Here is a 27,394-nt window from a genome sequence, read left to right on the forward strand (position 1 = left end):
TGGACCCACTGGTTGCCCTCTAGGTTACAGAGAGCTGGTAGTCCCATCCACCACACTACCAGGTGGGTGGTATAGAGGAGACGGACCCACTGGTTACATAGAGCTGGTAGTCCCCATCCACCACACTACCAGGTGGGTGGTATAGAGGAGATGGACCCACTGGTTACATAGAGCTGGTAGTCCCCATCCACCACACTACCAGGTGGGTGGTATAGAGGAGATGGACCCACTGGTTACAGAGAGCTGGTAGTCCCCATCCACAACACTACCAGGTGGTATAGAGGAGACGGACCCACTGGTTACAGAGAGCTGGTAGTCCCATCCCCACACTACCAGGTGGGTGGTATAGAGGAGATGGACCCACTGGTTACAGAGAGCTGGTAGTCCCATCCACCAGGTGTGAAACAGGTAAGGGACACGTTACAGGAAGCTAGGCTATGTTGTACGTCACTACTTCACAGGAATGAACATAAACATTTTTATCAAAATGCGTTTTTTTGGGGGGGCAGAAATGTGTTCTGGAATATGTGAACTATCATGTGTCGTAATAACATAAACATGTATTCCTTCCGCAGGGTTGGGGAGTAATGGGTAGTAATGTAGGAAGGGATTACAACCAAAAACTGTTACGCGTTACATTACAAGCAAAAATATTGAAAAACTAGATTACTTCGAGGATTACTTTTTCAAATTGTGAAAAAAAATGGACACCTCTGTTTTTCTTAAAGAAATTCAAATCAGCATTGAAAAAAGGCGCAAGTTTAAATTTGTTCCATCTGAGCGAGTCTGACCACCAATGATCACCACCAATCAGAGACCACTATGATGACACACCAAATGATCACCACCAATCAGAGACCACTATGATGACACACCAAATGATGACCACCAATCAGAGAGACCAAATGATGACACACCAAATGATCACCACCAATCAGAGACCACTATGATGACACACCAAATGATGACCACCAATCAGAGAACACTATGATGACACACCAAATGATCACCACCAATCAGAGACCACTATGATGACACACCAAATGATCACCACCAATCAGAGACCACTATGATGACACACCAAATGATGAGCACCAATCAGAGACCACTATGATGACACACGAAATGATCACCACCAATCAGAGACCACTATGATGACACACCAAATGATGAGCACCAATCAGAGACCACTATGATGACACACGAAATGATCACCACCAATCAGAGACCACTATGATGACACACCAAATGATGAGCACCAATCAGAGACCACTATGATGACACACCAAATGATGAGCACCAATCAGAGACCACTATGATGACACACCAAATGATGAGCACCAATCAGAGACCACTATGATGACACACCAAATGTGTTTGCTGGATCGCGGGAAAAGAGCTCGAATAGGTTTTTGTAGGCTACAGTCCAAGCTATGTCTTCCAATGGTGAGACTGCTGTCAGCATCCAAAGATTATCCAATTTGAATAAACGCTTGGAGGTAAAGGATGACAGCAGTGTTGTAGTCTACAGCGATACGGATATCACTTATTATTAATATCTACATAGCGCATTGATGTGAATCACACTGTTGCTCTCCCATTTAGCTATTTGCGCCTTACTGATTGAGGTTTTTGTGGCTGATCACAAATCTAAATGTGTATTTTAACCCAATAATGGTTGAATTCAAGAAGTTTAAGCTGCCTATGAAATCATTGTTTTTGGAACCAGTGGACAGCCAGTGAAAAATGTGCTCTTCCAACAGCTGCATAGTGTGGGATCCCAGCCTACGGAATAAAAGTGGGGCTTTTATTGATCAATCTAATTCATGCTGATAAAACAAATAAATCCATAGGCCTAATGGACACATGATCAAACTCAATTATGATAGACTTAAAGGGGCAATCTGGAGTTGGATTTATAAATTATATATATTAATGTACAGATATAATTTAATTGTATTATTGTATGTAGTAGAAAGCGATGGGTTAAAAGAAGCCTACATAACCAACCCATAAAGTAAAGATAAACATCCATATATGACCAGCTATGTAAACTTTAACACTGATTTATCCTGCAATAGATGTTGTTCAATTGGTAATATACATTTTTGTCTTCTTTTAATGCCTCTTAAGGGGAAAGTCATCTAAAAGTAGCTGAATGTAATCAGATTACGTTACTGAGTTCGGATAATCCAAAAATTACACTACTGATTACAATGTTGGACAGGTAGTTGGTCAAGCAGAGCGCTAAAAAGCCAAGCAGAGCGCTAGCTAGCCAAGCAGAGCGCTAAAACGCCAAGCAGAGCGCTAGCTAGCCAAGCAGAGCGCTAAAAACGCCAAGCAGAGCGCTAGCTAGCCGAGCAGAGCGCAAGATAGCCAAGCAGAGCGCTAAAACGCCAAGCAGAGCGCTAGCTAGCCAAGCAGAGCGCTAAAACGCCAAGCAGAGCGCTAGCTAGCCGAGCAGAGCGCTAGCTAGCCAAGCAGAGTGCTAGCTAGCCAAGCAGAGCGCTAAAACGCCAGGCAGAGCGCTAGCTAGCCAAGCAGAGCGTTAGCTAGCCAAGCAGAGCGCTAAAAAGCCGAGCAGAGCGCTAGCTAGCCAACAGAGCGCTGGCTAGCCAAGCAGAGCACTAGCTAGCCAACAGAGCGCAAGCTAGCCAAGCAGAGCGCTAAAAAGCCGAGCAGAGCGCTAACTAGCCAAGCAGAGCGTTAACTAGCCAAGCAGAGCGCTAACTAGCCAAGCAGAGCGCTAACTAGCCGAGCAGAGCTCTAGCTAGCCAAGCAGAGCATTAACCAGCCAAGCAGAGCTCTAGCTAGCCAAGCAGAGTGCTAGCTAGCCTAGCCGAGCAGAGCTCTAGCTAACCAAGCAGAGCATTAACCAGCCAAGCAGAGCTCTAGCTAGCCAAGCAGAGTGCTAGCTAGCCAAGCGGAGCGCTAACTAGCCAAGCGGAGCACTAACTAGCCGAGCAGAGCTCTAGCTAGCCGAGCAGAGCGCAAGCTAGCCAAGCAGACCACTAGCTAGCCAACAGAGCGCAAGCTAGCCAAGCAGACCACTAGCTAGCCAACAGAGCTCTAGCTAGCCAAGCAGAGCGCTAGCTAGCCAAGTAGAGCTCTAGCTAGCCAAGCAGAGCGCTAGCTAGCCAACAGAGCTCTAGCTAGCCAAGCAGAGCGCTAACTAGCCAAGCAGAGCGCTAACTAGTCAAGCAGAGCTCTAGCTAGCCAAGCAGAGCATTAACCAGCCAAGCAGAGCTCTAGCTAGCCAAGCAGAGTGCTAGGTAGCCAAGCGGAGCGCTAACTAGCCAAGCGGAGCACTAACTAGCCGAGCAGAGCTCTAGCTAGCCGAGCAGAGCGCAAGCTAGCCAAGCAGACCACTAGCTAGCCAACAGAGCGCAAGCTAGCCAAGCAGACCACTAGCTAGCCAACAGAGCTCTAGCTAGCCAAGCAGAGCGCTAGCTAGCCAAGTAGAGCTCTAGCTAGCCAAGCAGAGCGCTAGCTAGCCAACAGAGCTCTAGCTAGCCAAGCAGAGCGCTAACTAGCCAAGCAGAGCGCTAACTAGCCAAGCAGAGCTCTAGCTAGCCAAGCAGAGCGCTAGCTAGCCAACAGAGCTCTAGCTAGCCAAGCAGAGCGCTAGCTAGCCGAGCAGAGCTCTAGCTAGCCGAGCAGAGCGCAAGCTAGCCAAGCAGACCACTAGCTAGCCAACAGAGCGCAAGCTAGCCAAGCAGACCACTAGCTAGCCAACAGAGCTCTAGCTAGCCAAGCAGAGTTCTAGCTAGCCAAGCAGAGCTCTAGCAAGCCAAGCAGAGCGCTAGCTAGCCAAGCAGAGCTCTAGCTAGCCAAGCAGAGCGCTAGCTAGCCAACAGAGCTCTAGCTAGCCAAGCAGAGCTCTGCACATAGCTATACTGGCTTGCTGATATTTATCTGACAAGTCACCAACCCTATTTCTGGTGCACGTATCTCTTTACACTCGTTTGATGCAACATCTTGCTACAATAATTGGCAACTTTGTTCCAAAGTTTCATCACATCATATTAAGTAGGCGCGTTGCCATGGAAACGGTCTCAACTTCACATCTCATCTCCTTGATCTGAATGTCTTCAGTCAGTTTTTGTATTAAAACACGACACTCTAAATCTGCCTAGTTTTATCTCGTCTCATGGGAACTTCTTTTTCGAAATTACATGTTTTCGTTTATATTTTCATTTTGATTTCAAGTGAATTCATACTTTCTCAACATCCCCCTCCCCCCAAAAACCTGATTCTATCAGCTAAGTTGCCAGAGACGAGACCCACTAGTTAATTATTTTTTGTTCTGTATCTATGGACACTAACCAGTCATTCATTCGTTTAGTTTATTTGTATAAATTTGAAAGACAGTTTGAAATACAGTTAAAAAGTACCAGTATGTCCAGGAGGTGAAAAACAACCCCAAAGGGCTTGTCGAGTATGGACACTGTTTATACCGAGGCTAGAAGCTAGCTAAATAGTTTGTTGACAGCTAACTTGTCTGTCACATCTGAATTGAACAATACCCATTGCTGAAAACAGCTGGTGAAACTAGAAACAGGACCAGAAGATTTCATGTCCTTCCTATCTCTAACCACGTCAGCTCATCAGACGTCTCTGCAAAAAAACATATCAACTGTTAGGGTTGAACTGGCTAATTGTATGCATAACTTATATAATATACTGGGGAAGCTATGCTAAGTACATAAACTACGGATAAATCAACTGCTGAAGACAAGAAGAACTACAACCGGCAACAGGAAGTGCGTCACGAGGCTGGGACCAGCCTGCACGCCGACGATAGGAGGAGCAAGTTTAAACCACGCTCCTCCTCTCTCTGACAGGCCAGCATTGAGCGGGAACTATCTCTGTCAGAGTATATAAGAGAGAACAATAGAATGTGACGCCCTCTTCTTCTGTCTGCCCTGCGAGGTGTCACAGAGAGACCGTATATACGAACCACCCATTTACCACACACGTGTTTGCATTAATTAAAGTATAGTTAAATCAGAAGTTACTATGTGCTGACTATTTTGTTCTGATACCAGTAACGAACTGTCGCAACTTTAACGCAACTCTACCTGGCTGGCTAGTTAAGCTGGACCTGCGTTGAACAATGTATCCAATGATTGACTTGTGTGGTTGTTCGTTTAGCGGGTTTGCACATTGAAGTGTTTTATATTGCGTTACGATTAGGCGTCCTGTTATTATTATCCATTATCTGGATTTAAGGATTTAAGTCTAGAATGCCTTTATAGCATTCAGAAACAAGTATTCAACACTGCTGTGGTATAACTTATATTAACATTGGAGCTGAATCAGTTTTATTAGCTCATATTAGCTCAATCTATCTACCACACATCTGAGATAGACAGACAGACAGATCCAGTCTGTCTGTCTGTCTGTCTGTCTGTCTGTCTGTCTGTCTGTCTGTCTGTCTGTCTGTCTGCCTGCCTGCCTGCCTGCCTACCTGTCTGTCTGTCTGTCTGTCTGTCTGTCTGTCTGTCTGTCTGTCTGCCTGCCTGTCTGTCTGTCTGTCTGTCTGTCTGTCTGCCAGTGCGCCTGCCTGTCTGTCTGCCTGCCTGTCTGTCTGTCTATTTGCCAGCCTGTATGCCTGCCTGTCTATCTGAGTTTCTGCCTGTATGCCTGCCTGTCTATCTGAGTTTCTGCCTGTGTCTATCTGTCCATCAGTAGCATCCCAAAGCAGATCTCTCCATCTCTATAATACCAAAATCTCTAGCTCACCCAACAAGACTTTTCTGTTCCTCCTTTTTCAAGATAAATTCACATCAGTATAATTTACAGGCTTTTATTTCTAGTTCAGTCTGGTTCAATCTGTGGATAGCTGTGGCACTAAATGCCAGCTCCTTTTAGCGAAGCGCTAGCAGGGTAATTGTCCTGGTGGTATAATCTCCCTTCAACAAAAGACAGAGAAATTATAATAAGGAGCATGTCTGCATGGCTTTTAACTTCCTCTGGGAAATCCTCTCACAATCTGCATCCCAAATGGATCTCTATTCCCTATGCTATGCACTACTTTTAAATCAGAGCCCTAGGCTAGGTGAATAAGGTGCCGATTTGGGACTCGGTATCAGTCGATGCAAGAGGGAGAGGGGGTTAATTATTTTATTCTCAATCTCACAACCTTTCACCCCTTGGACCCATTTTACCCCAAGCCCATCCATGTCTAATTGCTTCCATCTGTTCTTTATACGTCCTCGATACACTTGGCAGATATAGCAGTCGGCTGGCTGTGAGAGAGACTGCAGCCCCCACCGTGCAGACAGTATAGACAAGCTTTAAACAAAAAATAGGTCGACTGGACACCAGCTCAGGATAAAACACATGCTAGGTGATCGTGACATCATGGTATCATCTCTCAAACATCTGTAGAGGTTAGACACGAACAATGTGAGTTCCAAATGGCACCCTATTCCCTATATAGAGCACTACTGTTGACCAGGGCCCTATTCCCTATATAGAACACTACTGTTGACCAGGGCCCTATTCCCTATATAGAACACTACTGTTGACCAGAGCCCTATTCCCTATATAGAGCACTACTGTTGACCAGGGCCCTATTCCCTATATAGAGCACTACTGTTGACTAGAGCCCTATTCCCTATATAGTGCACTACTGTTGACCAGGGCCCTATTCCCTATATAGTGGACCAGGTTTAGACCAGGGCCCTATTCCCTATATAGTGCACTACTTTAGACCAGGGCCCTATTCCCTATATAGTGTACTCCTGTTATAAGGAAAGGGTTCCATTTAGGACACACGCTGTCCCTAACGAGTTATTCTCTGTGAACACTGAAGAGACTAACTCAATCAATAGAGAAATCACACACAGAAGATTTCTTAACAGGGACGATACTCAACAAGTTGTTGAGCATGACTGATAACTGATGTGTTGGTTTTACCTATTGTAGGTGGTGTGTGTGTGTGTGTGTGTGTGTGTGTGTGTGTGTGTGTGTGTGTCTAACTGAAATACTGTGCAGTTGTTTGGAAAAAACATCCAGGACCAGCTAGTTATCTCCCACCCTCAGGACCAGCCAGTTATCTCCCTCCCTCAGGACCAGCCAGTTATCTCCAACCCTCAGGACCAGCCAGTTACCTCCCACCCTCGGGACCAGCAAGTTATCTCCCACCCTCGGGACCAGCAAGTTATCTCCCACCCTCAGGACCAGCCAGTTATCTCCCACCCTCAGGACCAGCCAGTTATCTCCCACCCTCAGGACCAGCCAGTTATCTCCCACCCTCAGGACCAGCCAGTTATCTCCCACCCTCAGGACCAGCCAGTTATCTCCAACCCTCAGGACCAGCCAGTTATCTCCAACCCTCAGGACCAGCCAGTTATCTCCAACCCTCAGGACCAGCTAGTTATCTCCAACCCTCAGGACCAGCTAGTTATCTCCCACCCTCTCCCTCAGGACCAGCTAGTTATCTCCAACCCTCAGGACCAGCTAGTTATCTCCCACCCTCAGGACCAGCTAGTTATCCCCACCCTCAGGACCAGCCAGTTATCCCCACCCTCAGGACCAGCCAGTTATCTCCCTCCCTCAGGACCAGCCAGTTATCTCCCTCCCTCAGGACCAGCCAGTTATCTCCCTCCCTCAGGACCAGCCAGTTATCTCCCACCCCCAGGACCAGCTAGTTATCTCCCACCCCCAGGACCAGCTAGTTATCTCCCACCCTCAGGACCAGCCAGTTATCTCCCTCCCTCAGGACCAGCCAGTTATCTCCCTCCCTCAGGACCAGCTAGTTATCTCCCACCCTCAGGACCAGCCAGTTATCTCCCTCCCTCAGGACCAGCCAGTTACCTCCCACCCTCAGGACCAGCCAGTTACCTCCCACCCTCAGGACCAGCCAGTTATCTCCAACCCTCAGGACAAGCCAGTTACCTCCCACCCTCAGGACCAGCCAGTTATCTCCCACCCTCAGGATCAGCTAGTTATCTCCCACCCTCTCCCTCAGGACCAGCCAGTTATCTCCCACCCTCAGGACCAGCCAGTTATCTCCCACCCTCTCCCTCAGGACCAGCCAGTTATCCCCCAACCTCAGGACCAGCTAGTTATCTCCCACCCTCAGGACCAGCCAGTTACCTCCCTCCCTCAGGACCAGCCAGTTACCTCCCTCCCTCAGGACCAGCCAGTTACCTCCCACCCTCAGGACCAGCCAGTTATCTCCCATCCCTCTCCCTCAGGACCAGCCAGTTACCTCCCACCCTCAGGACCAACCAGTTATCTCCCACCCTCTCCCTCAGGACCAGCCAGTTATCTCCCACCCTCTCCCTCAGGACCAGCCAGTTACCTCCCACCCTCAGGACCAGCCAGTTACCTCCCACCCTCAGGACCAGCTAGTTATCTCCCTCCCTCTCCCTCAGGACCAGCCAGTTATCTCCCACCCTCAGGACCAGCCAGTTATCTCCCACCCTCTCCCTCAGGACCAGCCAGTTATCCCCCAACCTCAGGACCAGCTAGTTATCTCCCACCCTCAGGACCAGCCAGTTACCTCCCTCCCTCAGGACCAGCCAGTTACCTCCCACCCTCAGGACCAGCCAGTTATCTCCCATCCCTCTCCCTCAGGACCAGCCAGTTATCTCCCACCCTCTCCCTCAGGACCAGCCAGTTACCTCCCACCCTCAGGACCAGCCAGTTATCTCCCACCCCCAGGACCAGCCAGTTATCTCCCACCCCCAGGACCAGCCAGTTATCTCCCATCCCCAGGACCAGCCAGTTACCTCCCACCCTCAGGACCAGCTAGTTACCTCCCACCCTCATGACCAGCTAGTTATCTCCCTCCCTCTCCCTCAGGACCAGCCAGTTATCTCCCACCCCCAGGACCAGCCAGTTACCTCCCACCCTCAGGACCAGCCAGTTATCTCCCACTCCCAGGACCAGCCAGTTACCTCCCACCCTCAGGACCAGCCAGTTATCTCCCACCCCCAGGACCAGCTAGTTATCTCCCACCCTCTCCCTCAGGACCAGCCAGTTATCTCCCTCCCTCAGGACCAGCCAGTTATCTCCCACCCTCAGGACCATCTAGTTATCTCCCTCCCTCAGGACCAGCCAGTTATCTCCCTCCCTCAGGACCAGCCAGTTATCGCCCTCCCTCAGGACCAGCCAGTTATCTCCCTCCCTCAGGACCAGCCAGTTATCTCCCACCCTCGGGACCAGCTAGTTATCTCCCACCCTCGGGACCAGCCAGTTATCTCCCACCCTCGGGACCAGCCAGTTATCTCCCACCCTCGGGACCAGCCAGTTATCTCCCTCCCTCATGTAACCTACGGTGAAACGGTACCTGGCACATGACTCCCGGCCCAAGACAGGGTGAATCGCTCCACTGTGGCTGTCACCTGTTCCCTTTCAGCTTTCTACCGTAGTCCACTTCCTCTGGTCCTGTATATGGAGGTTTACACAGGCTGCCTAATTGTGATCTTTTCCTTACTAACTGTTCTGATCGTGAATGAAACGTATTGGGAGGCAGATAAATGCATAACACAGCCAGCACCTGAGATCCACACACACACTCACACTCACACACACACACACACACACTCAATTCAAGGTTACTAAACATGGGACTAACAATATATTCCTCCCGTCCCCTGTGAGGCACACTGCGGCTCTTCAACCCTGAACGACTTGCGGAGGATTTATAAAGAGTTTACAGAACATGTGTATCCAGAGGCATTACAACTACGTGAATATTTAATTACATTAAACAAAAAACTGTTTAACGAACGGAAATCATTGTTTTTTTCACATGCAGAGAATTGAAGGGGATCGTTATCACTATCCTTATGTGGAATAGTGATGTATTTGCTCGGTGTGAGTAAGGTAACTAGATATTATAGGATCTGAAATGGTTCTTCCATGTGGAGTGGAATAGTGATTTATTTGTTGGATATGAGTATGCAAACTTGTCACGTCCTGACTAGTAAAAGGGGTTATTTGTTGTTGTAGTTTGGTCGGGGCGTGGCAGGGGGTGTTTGTTTTGTGTGGTTCAGGTTTTTTGGGTTATGTTCTACATTTTCTATTTCTATGTGTTTATCTAGTTTTTCTATTTCTATGTTGGGGTTTTGGTAGGACCTCCAATTAGAGACAGCTGGTTGTCGTTTCCTCTAATTGGAGGCCATATTTAGTTGGGTTAGTTTTCTCTTGTGTTTTGTGGGTGGTTGTTTCCTGTATAGTCTGAGCACCTTACGGGACTGGTTTTCGTTTGTTTGTTTGGTTTAAGTGTTTTTTTCCTTCAATAAATAAGAAGATGATAAATATACCCGCTGCATTTTGGTCCACTCCATACGACGACCGTTACAAAACTAGATATTATAGGATCTGAAATGGTTGTTCCATGTGGAAAATGGAATAGTGATTTATTTGTTCGGTGTGAGTAAGGTAACTAGATATTATAGGATCTGAAATGGTTGTTCCATGTGGAAAATGGCAAGGTAAGTATTTCTGTTTATCTCTTTTTTTTCTCCAAAATGTAGGAGTATACTATTTCAAGAAAAGCTATGTTAGCAGAAAGCACAGTCAACCTATTACAGTTACGATTACAAGACGATGAAAGGTTGCAGAGAAATCACTGGACCATTACCATCCTTACAGTAACAAATTAAATCCAGAAATATTTATGTGCATGAAGCAAAGCAGTCTCTCTTAATGTCTACAGTACTGACTACAACACAAATAAAACAACGCCCCAATTGTAACAAAAACAGCAGCATTTGAGTTACTTAGGATACATTAGGATCCTGCCATCATCGTGGAGCAACTACAGCTCCCTCTGGCTCCAATGAGAGCCGCCATGGCTTTGCTTCAGTACAGTCTGACGGACAGTTAGATGGCCCGCTGTAAGAGACTCTCTCCTGTGTTGACATCTCCCTGACAAGGTGAAAACATCAGCAGAAACACACTAGGGAAGAGTGACACCTCAGTGCCAGCCCACTGAATAGGGGCTCTGCTCTGCCTTGACGTGAGTGTGTGTCTCCACTGAATAGGGGCTAGCCGTGATGTGTGTGTGTGTGTGTGTGTGTGTGTGTGTGTGTGTGTGTGTGTGTGTGTGTGTTGAGCAGCTCCACTGTGATGTGAGAGGAGGTGAAGGCAAGGATCACAATAGCACCCCCCATGTTTAGAGGAGCAAGGCAGGGTTTCTGACTCCTGGTGCGCTGTGATTGGGTGGGTATGAGGAGGGAGGCGGGGTTTCTGACTCCTGATGCGCTGTGATTGGGTGGCTATGAGGAGCATACTGTGGTCATGATGTGATAGTTTGGCTGCCTGGTTCCTGATGTATTGTGATGGTTTGGCTGCCTGGTTCCGGATGTGTTGTGATGGTTTGGCTGCCTGGTTCCTGATGTATTGTGATGGTTTGGCTGCCTGGTTCCTGAGGTATTGTGATGGTTTGGCTGCCTGGTTCCTGAGGTATTGTGATGGTTTGGCTGCCTGGTTCCTGAGGTATTGTGATGGTTTGGCTGCCTGGTTCCTGAGGTATTGTGATGGTTTGGCTGCCTGGTTCCTGATGTGTTGTGATGGTTTGGCTGCCTGGTTCCTTTGGTATTGTGATGGTTTGGCTGCCTGGTTCCTGAGGTATTGTGATGGTTTGGCTGCCTGGTTCCTGATGTATTGTGATGGTTTGGCTGCCTGGTTCCTGATGTATTGTGATGGTTTGGCTGCCTGGTTCCTGAGGTATTGTGATGGTTTGGCTGCCTGGTTCCTGATGTATTGTGATGGTTGGCTGCCTGGTTCCTGCTGTGTTGTGATGGTTTGGCTGCCTGGTTCCTGAGGTATTGTGATGGTTTGGCTGCCTGGTTCCTGATGTGTTGTGATGGTTTGGCTGCCTGGTTCCTGGAGGATATGGTGTTTGATGTGTATAACCGGTACCGTTACAGTAGCGTTGGGAGGGAGGAGTATAACCGGTACCGTTACAGTAGCGTTGGAGGGAGGAGTATAACCGGTACCGTTACAGTAGCGTTTGGAGGGAGGAGTATAACCGGTACCGTTACAGTAGCGTTGGAGGGAGGAGTATAACCGGTACTGTTACAGTAGCGTTGGGAAGGAGGAGTATAACCGGTACCGTTACAGTAGCGTTGGAGGGAGGAGTATAACCGGTACCGTTACAGTAGCGTTGGGAGGGAGGAGTATAACCGGTACCGTTACAGTAGCGTTGGGAGGGAGGAGTATAACCGGTACCGTTACAGTAGCGTTTGGAGGGAGGAGTATAACCGGTACCGTTACAGTAGCGTTGGGAGGGAGGAGTATAACCGGTACCGTTACAGTAGCGTTGGAGGGAGGAGTATAACCGGTACCGTTACAGTAGCGTTGGGAGGGAGGAGTATAACCGGTACCGTTACAGTAGCGTTGGAGGGAGGAGTATAACCGGTACCGTTACAGTAGCGTTGGGAGGGAGGAGTATAACCGGTACCGTTACAGTAGCGTTAGGAGGGAGGAGTATAACCGGTACCGTTACAGTAGCGATGGAGGGAGGAGTATAACCGGTACCGTTACAGTAGCGTTGGAGGGAGGAGTATAACCGGTACCGTTACAGTAGCGTTGGGAGGGAGGAGTATAACCGGTACCGTTACAGTAGCGTTGGAGGGAGGAGTATAACCGGTACCGTTACAGTAGCGTTGGAGGGAGGAGTATAACCGGTACCGTTACAGTAGCGTTGGGAGGGAGGATACGGTGTTTGATTCGTATAACCGGTACCGTTACAGTAGCGTTAGGAGGGAGGAGTATAACCGGTACCGTTACAGTAGCGTTGGAGGGAGGAGTATAACCGGTGCCATTACAGTAGCGTTGGAGGGAGGAGTATAACCGGTACCGTTACAGTAGCGTTGGGAGGGAGGAGTATAACCGGTACCGTTACAGTAGCGTTGGAGGGAGGAGTATAACCGGTACCGTTACAGTAGCGTTGGAGGGAGGAGTATAACCGGTACCGTTACAGTAGCGTTGGGAGGGAGGAGTATAACCGGTACCGTTACAGTAGCGTTGGAGGGAGGAGTATAACCGGTACCGTTACAGTAGCGTTGGGAGGGAGGAGTATAACCGGTACCGTTACAGTAGCGTTGGGAGGGAGGAGTATAACCGGTACCGTTACAGTAGCTATGGAGGGAGGAGTAAAACCGGTACCGTTACAGTAGCGTTGGAGGGAGGAGTATAACCGTTACAGTAGCGTTGGAGGGAGGAGTATAACCGGTACCGTTACAGTAGCGTTGGGAGGGAGGAGTATAACCGGTACCATTACAGTAGCGTTGGAGGGAGGAGTATAACCGGTACCGTTACAGTAGCGTTGGAGGGAGGAGTATAACCGGTACCGTTACAGTAGCGTTGGAGGGAGGAGTATAACCGGTGCCGTTACAGTAGCATTTGGAGGGAGGAGTATAACCGGTACCGTTACAGTAGCGTTGGAGGGAGGAGTATAACCGGTACCGTTACAGTAGTGTTGGAGGGAGGAGTATAACCGGTACCATTACAGTAGCGTTGGGAGGGAGGAGTATAACCGGTACCGTTACAGTAGCGTTGGGAGGGAGGAGTATAACCGGTACCGTTACAGTAGCGTTGGGAGGGAGGAGTATAACCGGTACCGTTACAGTAGCGTTGGAGGGAGGAGTATAACCGGTACCGTTACAGTAGCGTTGGAGGGAGGAGTATAACCGGTACCGTTACAGTAGCGTTGGAGGGAGGAGTATAACCGGTACCGTTACAGTAGCGTTGGGAGGGAGGAGTATAACCGGTACCGTTACAGTAGCGTTGGAGGGAGGAGTATAACCGGTACCGTTACAGTAGCTTTGGAGGGAGGAGTATAACCGGTACCGTTACAGTAGCATTGGGAGGGAGGAGTATAACCGGTACCGTTACAGTAGCGTTGGGAGGGAGGAGTATAACCGGTACCGTTACAGTAGCGTTGGGAGGGAGGAGTATAACCGTTACAGTAGCGTTGGGAGGGAGGAGTATAACCGTTACAGTAGCGTTGGGAGGGAGGAGTATAACCGGTACCGTTACAGTAGCGTTAGGAGGGAGGAGTATAACCGGTACCGTTACAGTAGCGTTGGGAGGGAGGAGTATAACCGGTACCGTTACAGTAGCGTTGGGAGGGAGGAGTATAACCGTTACAGTAGCGTTGGGAGGGAGGAGTATAACCGTTACAGTAGCGTTGGGAGGGAGGAGTATAACCGATACCGTTACAGTAGCGTTAGGAGGGAGGAGTATAACCGGTACCGTTACAGTAGCGTTGGAGGGAGGAGTATAACCGGTACCGTTACAGTAGCGTTGGAGGGAGGAGTATAACCGGTACCGTTACAGTAGCGTTGGGAGGGAGGAGTATAACCGGTACCGTTACAGTAGCGTTGGGAGGGAGGAGTATAACCGGTACCGTTACAGTAGCGTTGGGAGGGAGGAGTATAACCGTTACAGTAGCGTTGGGAGGGAGGAGTATAACCGGTACCGTTACAGTAGCGTTGGGAGGGAGGAGTATAACCGGTACCGTTACAGTAGCGTTGGGAGGGAGGAGTATAACCGTTACAGTAGCGTTGGAGGGAGGAGTATAACCGGTACCGTTACAGTAGCGTTGGAGGGAGGAGTATAACCGGTACCGTTACAGTAGCGTTGGAGGGAGGAGTATAACCGGTACCGTTACAGTAGCGTTGGAGGGAGGAGTATATTCGGTACCGTTACAGTAGCGTTGGGAGGGAGGAGTATAACCGGTACCGTTACAGTAGCGTTGGGAGGGAGGAGTATAACCGGTACCGTTACAGTAGCGTTGAAGGGAGGAGTATAACCGGTACCGTTACAGTAGCGTTGGGAGGGAGGAGTATAACCGGTACCGTTACAGTAGCGTTGGAGGGAGGAGTATAACCGGTACCGTTACAGTAGCGTTGGAGGGAGGAGTATAACCGGTACCGTTACAGTAGCGTTGGGAGGGAGGAGTATAACCGGTACCGTTACAGTAGCGTTGGGAGGGAGGAGTATAACCGGTACCGTTACAGTAGCGTTGGGAGGGAGGAGTATAACCGGTACCGTTACAGTAGCGTTGGGAGGGAGGAGTATAACCGGTACCGTTACAGTAGCGTTGGAGGGAGGAGTATAACCGGTACCGTTACAGTAGCGTTGGGAGGGAGGAGTATAACCGGTACCGTTACAGTAGCGTTGGGAGGGAGGATACGGTGTTTGATGCGTATAACCGGTACCGTTACAGTAGCGTTCGAGGGAGGAGTATAACCGGTACCGTTACAGTATTGCTGGAGGGAGGATATGGGGGCAGGGTGGCTAAGAGGACTGTGGGCTAAAACAATGTGGTAACCATGCCAGGGGGTGCCAGGGGGTTAGCAGGTCCAACTGGGTCCTGACATGTCCTGATGGTGTGGAGCTCAGGGTCACACACACACACACACACACACACACACACACACACACACACACACACACACGGCTATGTCGGCACATACAGAATGCTCTGCAGATATAACTTAATATGTATGACAAAGTCTCATGAAAGAATACCTACGATTGCCTACGGAGCTGTGAGGGGAACGGCACCTCCGTACCTTCAGGCTCTGATCAGGCCCTACACCCAAACAAGGGCACTGCGTTCATCCACCTCTGGCCTGCTGGCCCCCCTACCTCTGCGGAAGCACAGTTCCCGCTCAGCCCAATCAAAACTGTTCGCTGCTCTGGCACCCCAATGGTGGAACAAGCTCCCTCACGACGCCAGGACAGCGGAGTCAATCACCACCTTCCGGAGACACCTGAAACCCCACCTCTTTAAGGAACTTTAAGGAATACCTGGGATAGGATATAGTAATCCTTCTAACCCCCCCCCCCCCAAAAAAAGATATAGATGTACTATTGTAAAGTGGTTGTTCCACTGGATATCATAAGGTGAATGCACCAATTTGTAAGTCGCTCTGAATAAGAGCGTCTGCTAAATGACGTAAATGTAATGTAAATGTAAAATGTAAATGAATACCGCTCTTCTCAACACATAGGTGATGTTCATCTAGGATATCTATTTCTTTCTGATGTGGATCTTTATTGCCTCAAGCCAGTGAATCCCAAACATTTAGTCTATCAAGGACAGCTACATTTTATATTATTTTTTGTCCTTGATAGACTAAATGTTTCATCGGTTTGAGGAAATATAGATCCATATAAGATAGAAAGGCTTGGGGCAATATAGATCCACATCAGATAGAAAGGCTTGGGACAATATAGATCCACATCAGATAGAAAGGCTTGGGACAATATAGATCCACATCAGATAGAAAGGCTTGGGAAAATATAGATCCACATGAGATTGAAAGGCTTGGGAAAATATAGATCAACATGAGATTGAAAGGCTTGGGACAATATAGATCCACATCAGATAGAAAGGCTTGGGACAATATAGATCCACATCAGATAGAAAGGCTTGGGGAAATATAGATCCACATCAGATAGATGAACATCACCTGTGTATTGAGAACACCATCTTATTCTTTCACACATATTAATATAAAATCCAGCACAGTAACTTGAAGTCAATTGTACAATCTTGCTCAATACAATCCAGGACAGCAACACAGCTAATACGATATCTGGATTCTGAATAAGTAGACTGAGTAGAGAGTGACTGTAGATTGAGTAGAGAGTGACTGTAGACTGAGTAGAGAGTGACTGTAGATTGAGTAGAGAGTGACTGTAGATTGAGGAAGTAGATTGAGTAGTGAGTAGAGAGTGACTGTAGATTGAGGAAGTAGATTGAGTAGTGAGTGACTGTAGATTGAGTAGAGAGTAGAGAGTGACTGTAGATTGAGTAGAGAGTGGCTGTAGATTGAGTAGAGAGTGACTGTAGATTGAGTAGAGAGTGACTGTAGATTGAGTAGAGAGTAGAGAGTGACTGTAGATTGAGTAGAGAGTGGCTGTAGATTGAGTAGAGAGTGACTGTAGATTGAGTAGAGAGTGACTGTAGATTGAGTAGAGAGTAGAGAGTGACTGTAGATTGAGTAGAGAGTGACTGTAGATTGAGGAAGTAGACTGAGTAGTGAGTAGAGAGTGACTGTAGATTGAGTAGTGAGTGACTGTAGATTGAGTAGTGAGTGACTGTAGATTGAGTAGTGAGTGACTGTAGATTGAGTAGTGAGTGACTGTAGATTGAGTAGAGAGTGACTGTAGATTGAGGAAGTAGACTAAGTAGAGAGTAGAGAGTGACTGTAGATTGAGTAGAGAGTGACTGTAGATTGAGTAGAGAGTGACTGTAGATTTAGTAAATGATTGAGTAGAGAGTGACTGTAGATTGAGTAGAGAGTGACTGTAGAATGAGTAGTGAGTGACTGTAGATTGAGGAAGTAGACTGAGTAGAGAGTAGAGAGTGACTGTAGATTGAGTAGAGAGTGACTGTAGATTGAGTAGAGAGTGACTGTAGATTGAGTAGAGAGTGACTGTAGACTGAGTAGAGAGTAACTGTAGATTGAGTAGAGAGTGACTGTAGATTGAGTAGAGAGTGACTGTAGATTGAGGAAGTAGATTGAGTAGAGAGTAGAGAGTGACTGTAGATTTAGTAAATGATTGAGTAGAGAGTAGAGAGTGACTGTAGATTGAGTAGAGAGTGACTGTAGATTGAGTAGAGAGTGACTGTAGACTGAGGAAGTAGATTGAGTAGTGAGTAGAGAGTGACTGTAGATTGAGTAGAGAGTGACTGTAGATTGAGGAAGTAGACTGAGTAGTGAGTGACTGTAGACTGAGTAGTGAGTAGTGAGTGACTGTAGATTTAGTAAATGATTGAGTAGAGAGTAGAGAGTGACTGTAGATTGAGGAAGTAGACTGAGTAGTGAGTAGAGAGTGACTGTAGATTGAGTAGAGAGTGACTGTAGATTGAGTAGAGAGTGACTGTAGATTGAGTAGAGAGTGACTGTAGATTGAGGAAGTAGACTGAGTAGTGAGTAGTGAGTGACTGTAGACTGAGTAGTGAGTAGTGAGTGACTGTAGAATGAGTAGTGAGTGACTGTAGATTGAGGAAGTAGACTGAGTAGAGAGTAGAGAGTGACTGTAGATTGAGTAGAGAGTGACTGTAGATTGAATAGAGAGTGACTGTAGATTGAGGAAGTAGACTGAGTAGAGAGTAGAGAGTGACTGTAGATTGAGTAGAGAGTGACTGTAGATTTAGTAAATGATTGAGTAGAGAGTAGAGAGTGACTGTAGATTGAGGAAGTAGACTGAGTAGAGAGTAGTGAGTGACTGTAGATTGAGTAGAGAGTGACTGTAGATTGAGTAGAGAGTGACTGTAGATTGAGTAGAGAGTGACTGTAGATTGAGTAGAGAGTAGAGAGTGACTGTAGATTGAGGAAGTAGACTGAGTAGTGAGTAGAGAGTGACTGTAGATTGAGTAGAGAGTGACTGTAGATTGAGGAAGTAGACTGAGTAGTGAGTAGAGAGTGACTGTAGATTGAGTAGAGAGTGACTGTAGATTGAGTAGAGAGTGACTGTAGATTGAGGAAGTAGACTGAGTAGAGAGTAGAGAGTGACTGTAGATTGAGTAGAGAGTGACTGTAGATTGAGGAAGTAGACTGAGTAGTGAGTAGTGAGTGACTGTAGATTGAGTAGAGAGTGACTGTAGATTGAGGAAGTAGACTGAGTAGTGAGTAGTGAGTGACTGTAGACTGAGTAGTGAGTAGTGAGTGACTGTAGATTGAGTAGAGAGTGACTGTAGATTGAGGAAGTAGACTGAGTAGTGAGTAGAGAGTGACTGTAGATTGAGTAGTGAGTGACTGTAGATTGAGTGGAGCTACTATAGATTACAGTGTGTGGCCCAAAAGACACCCTACTCCATTTGGGACACACCCTGAATGATTAGCACGGTCTCTGTGGCAAATCATAACACACAGCCTTCACATTACCATTCATACTGACTATATTTCTTTCTTTCTCTCGGAGGACCTGAGCCCTAGGACCATGCCTCGGGACTACCTGGCATGATGACTCCTTGCTGTCCCCAGTCCACCTCGCCATGCTGCTGCTCCAATTTCAACTGTTCTGCCTGCGGCTACGGAACCGTGACGTGTTCACCGGACGTGCTTGTTGCACCCTCGACAACTACAATGATTATTATTATTTGACCATGCTGGTCATTTATGAACATTTTAACATCTTGACCATGTTCTGTTATAATATCCACCCGGCATAGCCAGAAGAGGACTGGCCACCCCTCATAGCCTGGTTCCTCTCTAGGTTTCTTCCTAGGTTTTTGGCCTTTCTAGGGAGTTTTTCCTAGGGAGTTTTTCCTAGCCACAGTCCCTCTTTCACATGCATTGCTTGCTGTTTGGGGTTTTAGGCTGGGTTTCTGTACAGCACTTTGAGATTTCAGCTTATATACGAAGGGCTATATAAATAAATTTGATTTGATTTGATATATAACACACAGCCTTCACATTACCATTCATACCAACTATATAACACACAGCCTTCACATTACCATTCATACTAACTATATAACACACAGCCTTCACATGACCATTCATACTGACTATATAACACACAGCCTTCACATTACCATTCATACTAACTATATAACACACAGCCTTCACATTACCATTCATACTAACTATATAACACACAGCCTTCACATGATCATTCATACTAACTATATAACACACAGCCTTCACATTACCATTCATACTGACTATATAACACAGCCTTCACATTACCATTCATACTGACTATATAACACAGCCTTCACATTACCATTCATACTGACTATATAACACACAGCCTTCACATTACCATTCATACTGACTATATAACACACAGCCTTCACATTACCATTCATACTGACTATATAACACACAGCCTTCACATTACCATTCATACTAACTATATAACACACAGCCTTCACATTACCATTCATACTAACTATATAACACAGCCTTCACATTACCATTCATACTGACTATATAACACAGCCTTCACATTACCATTCATACTGACTATATAACACACAGCCTTCACATTACCATTCATACTGACTATATAACACAGCCTTCACATGACCATTCATACTGACTATATAACACACAGCCTTCACATTACCATTCATACTGACTATATAACACAGCCTTCACATTACCATTCATACTGACTATATAACACACAGCCTTCACATTACCATTCATACTAACTATATAACACACAGCCTTCACATTACCATTCATACTAACTATATAACACAGCCTTCACATGACCATTCATACTGACTATATAACACAGCCTTCACATTACCATTCATACTGACTATATAACACACAGCCTTCACATTACCATTCATACTGACTATATAACACAGCCTTTACATACTAACTATATAACGCACAGCTTTTGGGGACACTTTCTACGAGGCATACACATTTCATGCCTAGTATAACATGTATAATGCTTCATTGTAATACTCTTTTGGTGCCTTATAACATTCGCTATAAGATAATAATGAACCCGCCACAGCTCCTAAAACAGCGTTTAACTTCTACAGACATGTTCGGCGAGAACAGCACGCAGCTCAACATCACGCACATCATCCAAAGTCTGCTAGAGAATTGAGAGCATAGCCCTCGTTTATGGACCGTTACTCATTGTAGCGTTACACTATATATAAAACACACCGGAAATGTGTATGTTTGAGAACACGGTGAGAAGAGAATATTATTTACACGCACACACACATTGAATCAATCTCCCCTTCTACAGCCAAATGCGCAGGGAATCGAAACACGTTCAATTGGCTACCGCATTGAATCCTAAAAACCAGAGAACATTCATGAGCGTCTATGAAGTTTGAATGCGACCTGAACAACAGCAAACATGGCAAGGTAATTCCAGTTCCCATCGCTTCAAGACTCTGCTTTAGCCTGTAGCCTTTTACAACACGGTGTTTTGTCGGGGAGGGAAATATGCAGGCGACAGCCTATGCATTTACATCAGTTTGACAAGCATCCCCCTCATCCACAAAATGAAAAAGCGCAATACTTCACAGTCATTCCGTTGAAATAGAATCAGAAACTGTACATGTCTGGTTTCATCGGAAGAATATAGATGGATGAGAATATCGTTCACACACACACACACACACACACACACACACACACACACACACACACACACACACACACACACACACACACACACACACTGATTCAATAACACCACCGCCACAGCCAGAGCCACAGCCAAATACATCACTTCGCATCCCTCGTCCATTAAATAGTCTGATCAGCCATTCCATTCAATTAGTCAGAAGTGTTGTACTCACCAATAGGAGCCAGCTGGAGAAAGAAAAGCCAGACGAAGTCCATTCTGGACGGTGACGTTAATTTGAACTGTAGGAATCCTGAGTGTGGTAGGAGTTTTACTTGATGAATGTTCCTTCCGTGATGTTATTACCGGATAATGATGTATTGTGTTTTTTTTAAAGAACACTGCTCCGTGTTGTCCAGGGAAGATTATCTCAGTACATAGACGCCAGATTCCAACGGTTTGAAAAAAACGTGATAATGAAATACATCCTTTGAGAAAAAAAAGTCAAAACTTTTTTTTTGTTACAGATATATATATATATATATAAAAAGATATAGGCTGCAGACAGTAGGCAAAGTCTAGAGATGTCTGCGATATGCTACATTAAACGTTCTCTACTACACATACACATCCACAATAATAAAAGTAAATTGTCCTCTTTGGTCAAACTTTGTGTCTACACGAAGCTAGAATTATTTCCCCTACGTCGATTTGAATCGTTAGTCCTGTTTTCCGTTTGGGTTTTTTTCCGCTGCTTGCTCGCTGTTGTCGATCAATGTCTGTCCACCACCTGCGCACCGAGTGTGAGAAATCGCGACGGAGTGCAAATCACAGACGCTGCTGTCCGTTCCGTGCGCTGTCAGCAGTAGCCCGCATGCCGGTAGATGGCGATATTGAGTCGTTTCAATATACCGTCCAAAGGCATTGTAACGCAGCCTAGCGTTCCCCGTGGATATGTTAGTACATACAACAATTCTCCATTCAGGCTACAAAAGGCCTTGATTTCCTCCTTAATAACTCAATTTAATTGCGAGAAGGTAGAAGAAAAAGAAAAAACAGGGAAAATATGGTAACTTACTTTATGAAACATCCTTTTACACCACCATGCTAGAGTGGCAAATGCTTCTTCCTGATGTTCGACCCACATTCATCCAGGAGGTTAGACAACAGACTGCTGCAACCTGACTGGCTGAACTTGATACACATCATCCAGGAAGAGCATTCCTAGGTATTAGCCACTCTAGCATGGTGTTGTGAAATGTTGTGAAGCAGAGGTTTTACGAGTGTATAGCCGGCTGCTGCGTACAACGCCATTAGACTGTAAGATTGAAAACAACTCAAGTCCCGTGTGGCTCAGTTGGTAGAGCATGGTGTTTGCAACGCCAGGGTTGTGGGTTTGATTCCCATGGGGGACCAGCGCGGAGAAAAAAAAAATGTATGAAATGTATGCATTCACTACTGTAAGTTGCTCTGGATAAGAGTGTCTGCTAAATGACTAAAAATGTAAAATGTTGCCATCTGCCTGCATTTTGGGATATCGAGACAATGTGGTGTGGTGATGATGCCCTGTTGGTCCACCATCCTAATGGAACCTAGTTATATTCTACATGAGGAAGTTCACAATGTATATATTATATATTATCCACAAGACATGAGGCTAATTAGGGAATATATTTAGGCTATTTGGATATGTGCCGTTTTGTATTATAGCCTGGCCTAGCTATATTAAATATATTGTAGGCTATTTGGATATGTGCCGTTTTGTATTATAGCCTGGCCTAGCTATATTAAATATATTGTAGGCTATTTGGATATGTGCCGGTTTGTATTATAGCCTGGCCTAGCTATATTAAATATATTGTAGGCTATTTGGATATGTGCCGTTTTGTATTATAGCCTGGCCTAGCTATATTAAATATATTGTAGGCTATTTGGATATGTGCCGGTTTGTATTATAGCCTGGCCTAGCTATATTAAATATATTGTAGGCTATTTGGATATGTGCCGTTTTGTATTATAGCCTGGCCTAGCTATATTAAATATATTGTAGGCTATTTGGATATGTGCCGGTTTGTATTATAGCCTGGCCTAGCTATATTAAATATATTGTAGGCTATTTGGATATGTGCCATTTTGTATTATAGCCTGGCCTAGCTATATTAAATATATTGTAGGCTATTTGGATATGTGCCGTTTTGTATTATAGCCTGGCCTAGCTATATTAAATATATTGTAGGCTATTTGGATATGTGCCGGTTTGTATTATAGCCTGGCCTAGCTATATTAAATATATTGTAGGCTATTTGGATATGTGCCGGTTTGTATTATAGCCTGGCCTAGCTATATTAAATATATTGTAGGCTATTTGGCTATGTGCCGTTTTGTATTATAGCCTGGCCTAGCTATATTAAATATATTGTAGGCTATTTGGATATGTGCCGGTTTGTATTATAGCCTGGCCCAGCTATATTAAATATATTGTAGGCTATTTGGATATGTGCCGGTTTGTATTATAGCCTGGCCTAGCTATATTAAATATATTGTAGGCTATTTGGATATGTGCCGGTTTGTATTATAGCCTGGCCTAGCTATATTAAATATATTGTAGGCTATTTGGATATGTGCCGTTTTGTATTATAGCCTGGCCTAGCTATATTAAATATATTGTAGGCTATTTGGATATGTGCCGTTTTGTATTATAGCCTGGCCTAGCTATATTAAATATATTGTAGGCTATTTGGATATGTGCCGTTTTGTATTATAGCCTGGCCTAGCTATATTAAATATATTGTAGGCTATTTGGATATGTGCCGTTTTGTATTATAGCCTGGCCTAGCTATATTAAATATATTGTAGGCTATTTGGATATGTGCCGGTTTGTATTATAGCCTGGCCTAGCTATATTAAATATATTGTAGGCTATTTGGATATGTGCCGTTTTGTATTATAGCCTGGCCCAGCTATATTAAATATATTGTAGGCTATTTGGATATGTGCCGGTTTGTATTATAGCCTGGCCCAGCTATATTAAATATATTGTTGGCTATTTGGATATGTGCCGGTTTGTATTATAGCCTGGCCCAGCTATATTAAATATATTGTAGGCTATTTGGATATGTGCCGTTTTGTATTATAGCCTGGCCTAGCTATATTAAATATATTGTAGGCTATTTGGATATGTGCCGTTTTGTATTATAGCCTGGCCCAGCTATATTAAATATATTGTAGGCTATTTGGATATGTGCCGGTTTGTATTATAGCCTGGCCTAGCTATATTAAATATATTGTAGGCTATTTGGATATGTGCCGGTTTGTATTATAGCCTGGCCTAGCTATATTAAATATATTGTAGGCTATTTGGATATGTGCCGTTTTGTATTATAGCCTGGCCTAGCTATATTAAATATATTGTAGGCTATTTGGATATGTGCCGGTTTGTATTATAGCCTGGCCTAGCTATATTAAATATATTGTAGGCTATTTGGATATGTGCCGTTTTGTATTATAGCCTGGCCTAGCTATATTAAATATATTGTAGGCTATTTGGATATGTGCCGGTTTGTATTATAGCCTGGCCCAGCTATATTAAATATATTGTAGGCTATTTGGATATGTGCCGGTTTGTATTATAGCCTGGCCCAGCTATATTAAATATATTGTAGGCTATTTGGATATGTGCCGGTTTGTATTATAGCCTGGCCTAGCTATATTAAATATATTGTAGGCTATTTGGATATGTGCCGGTTTATATTATAGCCTGGCCCAGCTATATTAAATATATTGTAGGCTATTTGGATATGTGCCGTTTTGTATTATAGCCTGGCCTAGCTATATTAAATATATTGTAGGCTATTTGGATATGTGCCGGTTTGTATTATAGCCTGGCCTAGCTATATTAAATATATTGTAGGCTATTTGGATATGTGCCGTTTTGTATTATAGCCTGGCCTAGCTATATTAAATATATTGTAGGCTATTTGGATATGTGCCGTTTTGTATTATAGCCTGGCCTAGCTATATTAAATATATTGTAGACTATTTGGATATGTGCCGGTTTGTATTATAGCCTGGCCCAGCTATATTAAATATATTGTAGGCTATTTGGATATGTGCCGTTTTGTATTATAGCCTGGCCTAGCTATATTAAATATATTGTAGGCTATTTGGATATGTGCCGGTTTGTATTATAGCCTGGCCTAGCTATATTAAATATATTGTAGGCTATTTGGATATGTGCCGTTTTGTATTATAGCCTGGCCTAGCTATATTAAATATATTGTAGGCTATTTGGATATGTGCCGTTTTGTATTATAGCCTGGCTATATTAAATATATTGTAGGCTATTTGGATATGTGCCGTTTTGTATTATAGCCTGGCCTAGCTATATTAAATATATTGTAGGCTATTTGGATATGTGCCGTTTTGTATTATAGCCTGGCCTAGCTATATTAAATATATTGTAGGCTATTTGGATATGTGCCGGTTTGTATTATAGCCTGGCCTAGCTATATTAAATATATTGTAGGCTATTTGGATATGTGCCGGTTTGTATTATAGCCTGGCCTAGCTATATTAAATATATTGTAGGCTATTTGGATATGTGCCGGTTTGTATTATAGCCTGGCCTAGCTATATTAAATATATTGTAGGCTATTTGGATATGTGCCGTTTTGTATTATAGCCTGGCCTAGCTATATTAAATATATTGTAGGCTATTTGGATATGTGCCGGTTTGTATTATAGCCTGGCCTAGCTATATTAAATATATTGTAGGCTATTTGGATATGTGCCGGTTTGTATTATAGCCTGGCCTAGCTATATTAAATATATTGTAGGCTATTTGGATATGTGCCGTTTTGTATTATAGCCTGGCCTAGCTATATTAAATATATTGTAGGCTATTTGGATATGTGCCGTTTTGTATTATAGCCTGGCCCAGCTATATTAAATATATTGTAGGCTATTTGGATATGTGCCGGTTTGTATTATAGCCTGGCCTAGCTATATTAAATATATTGTAGGCTATTTGGATATGTGCCGGTTTGTATTATAGCCTGGCCTAGCTATATTAAAAATATTGTAGGCTATTTGGATATGTGCCGTTTTGTATTATAGCCTGGCCTAGCTATATTAAATATATTGTAGGCTATTTGGATATGTGCCGTTTTGTATTATAGCCTGGCCTAGCTATATTAAATATATTGTAGGCTATTTGGATATGTGCCGGTTTGTATTATAGCCTGGCCCAGCTATATTAAATATATTGTAGGCTATTTGGATATGTGCCGGTTTATATTATAGCCTGGCCTAGCTATATTAAATATATTGTAGGTGAGCTGTGCTGCTCATGTCGGTGTTCATTCCTCAGCATGTTTGTTATAAAAATCGGGTACTTTGTCGCTCGACGAGCACATTTGAAGTGAACCATTTGGTGTTTTCGGTTAAAATGGGACAGACCTGACTGTTAAAATGGGACAGGCGTGACTGTTAAAATGGGGACAGACGTGACTGTTTAAATGTGGACAGGCGTGACTGTTAAAATGGGACAGACCTGACTGTTAAAATGGGACAGACCTGACTGTTAAAATGGGACAGACCTGACTGTTAAAATGGGGACAGACGTGACTGTGGCCATCTGGTGACGGCTGCAGTCCCCCAGGACTCTGGTGGGAAATTTGCATTTTGGAATGTCAGAACATTCAGAATGGAATCTAGCAATTTGTCCCAAATGGCATCCCATTCCCTACTTAGTGTACCACTTTTGACAAGGGCCCTATGGCACCCTATTCCCTATATAGTACACTACTTTTGATCAGGGCCCAGAGGGATCTAGTGTGTTACAGTGGATAGATAGGGCACCATTTAGGACACACTAACTCACTGTGGGGATTTGATTGGTACAGGAAGATGACAGGCTACCACTTTCCTTATTCTTTGCAATGCCCCTAATTGTATTCATCACAGGCCACATCCCACTTCTGACACCAATGTAGCGAACAAACAAATTCCTTTACCACAGAATATTTTTTTTTGTGTTGAGGTAGGCGGCATGGAGTCTAGCGGTTAAAAGCATTCAGCAGATTCTCTTATAAAGTGTAAGTGCCTTGTTCTAGGGAAAAAATCAATAGATTTTTCACCTAGTTGGCTTGGGATTTGAACCCGCCACCCTTGGCTCAATGCTCTTAACTGTTAGGCTGCCTGCCACCCGACTGTAAATGGTAATGATCAGGTGAATGGAGAGTCTCTTGGTCCCTCAGAGCCTGGTAATGTCACAGACAGAGAACGGTACAAGGCTACAGTCTTTAAGGCAGAAAATTAAACAGACCAACAGTCTATGTGAACAGACAGACTG

At 44.9% G+C, this 27,394-nt stretch overlaps 1 protein-coding gene across 1 annotated transcript in view; it reads right to left on the minus strand.

The window, feature by feature from the left end:
• The window catches only part of gfra4a (GDNF family receptor alpha 4a), a 302,557-nt gene extending 280,642 nt beyond the window's left edge, over positions 1-21,915 (minus strand). Inside the window, exon 1 of the mRNA XM_029712536.1 lies at positions 21,278-21,915. Coding sequence (XP_029568396.1) covers positions 21,278-21,320 — 43 coding nt within the window. The 5' untranslated portion in view covers positions 21,321-21,915. The remainder of the gene's footprint in view (positions 1-21,277) is intronic.
• Positions 21,916-27,394: the final 5,479 nt, after the last annotated feature.

Source organism: Salmo trutta, chromosome 25 (genome assembly GCF_901001165.1).
Source record: "Salmo trutta chromosome 25, fSalTru1.1, whole genome shotgun sequence".
In the NCBI taxonomy this organism is placed as follows: domain Eukaryota; kingdom Metazoa; phylum Chordata; class Actinopteri; order Salmoniformes; family Salmonidae; genus Salmo; species Salmo trutta.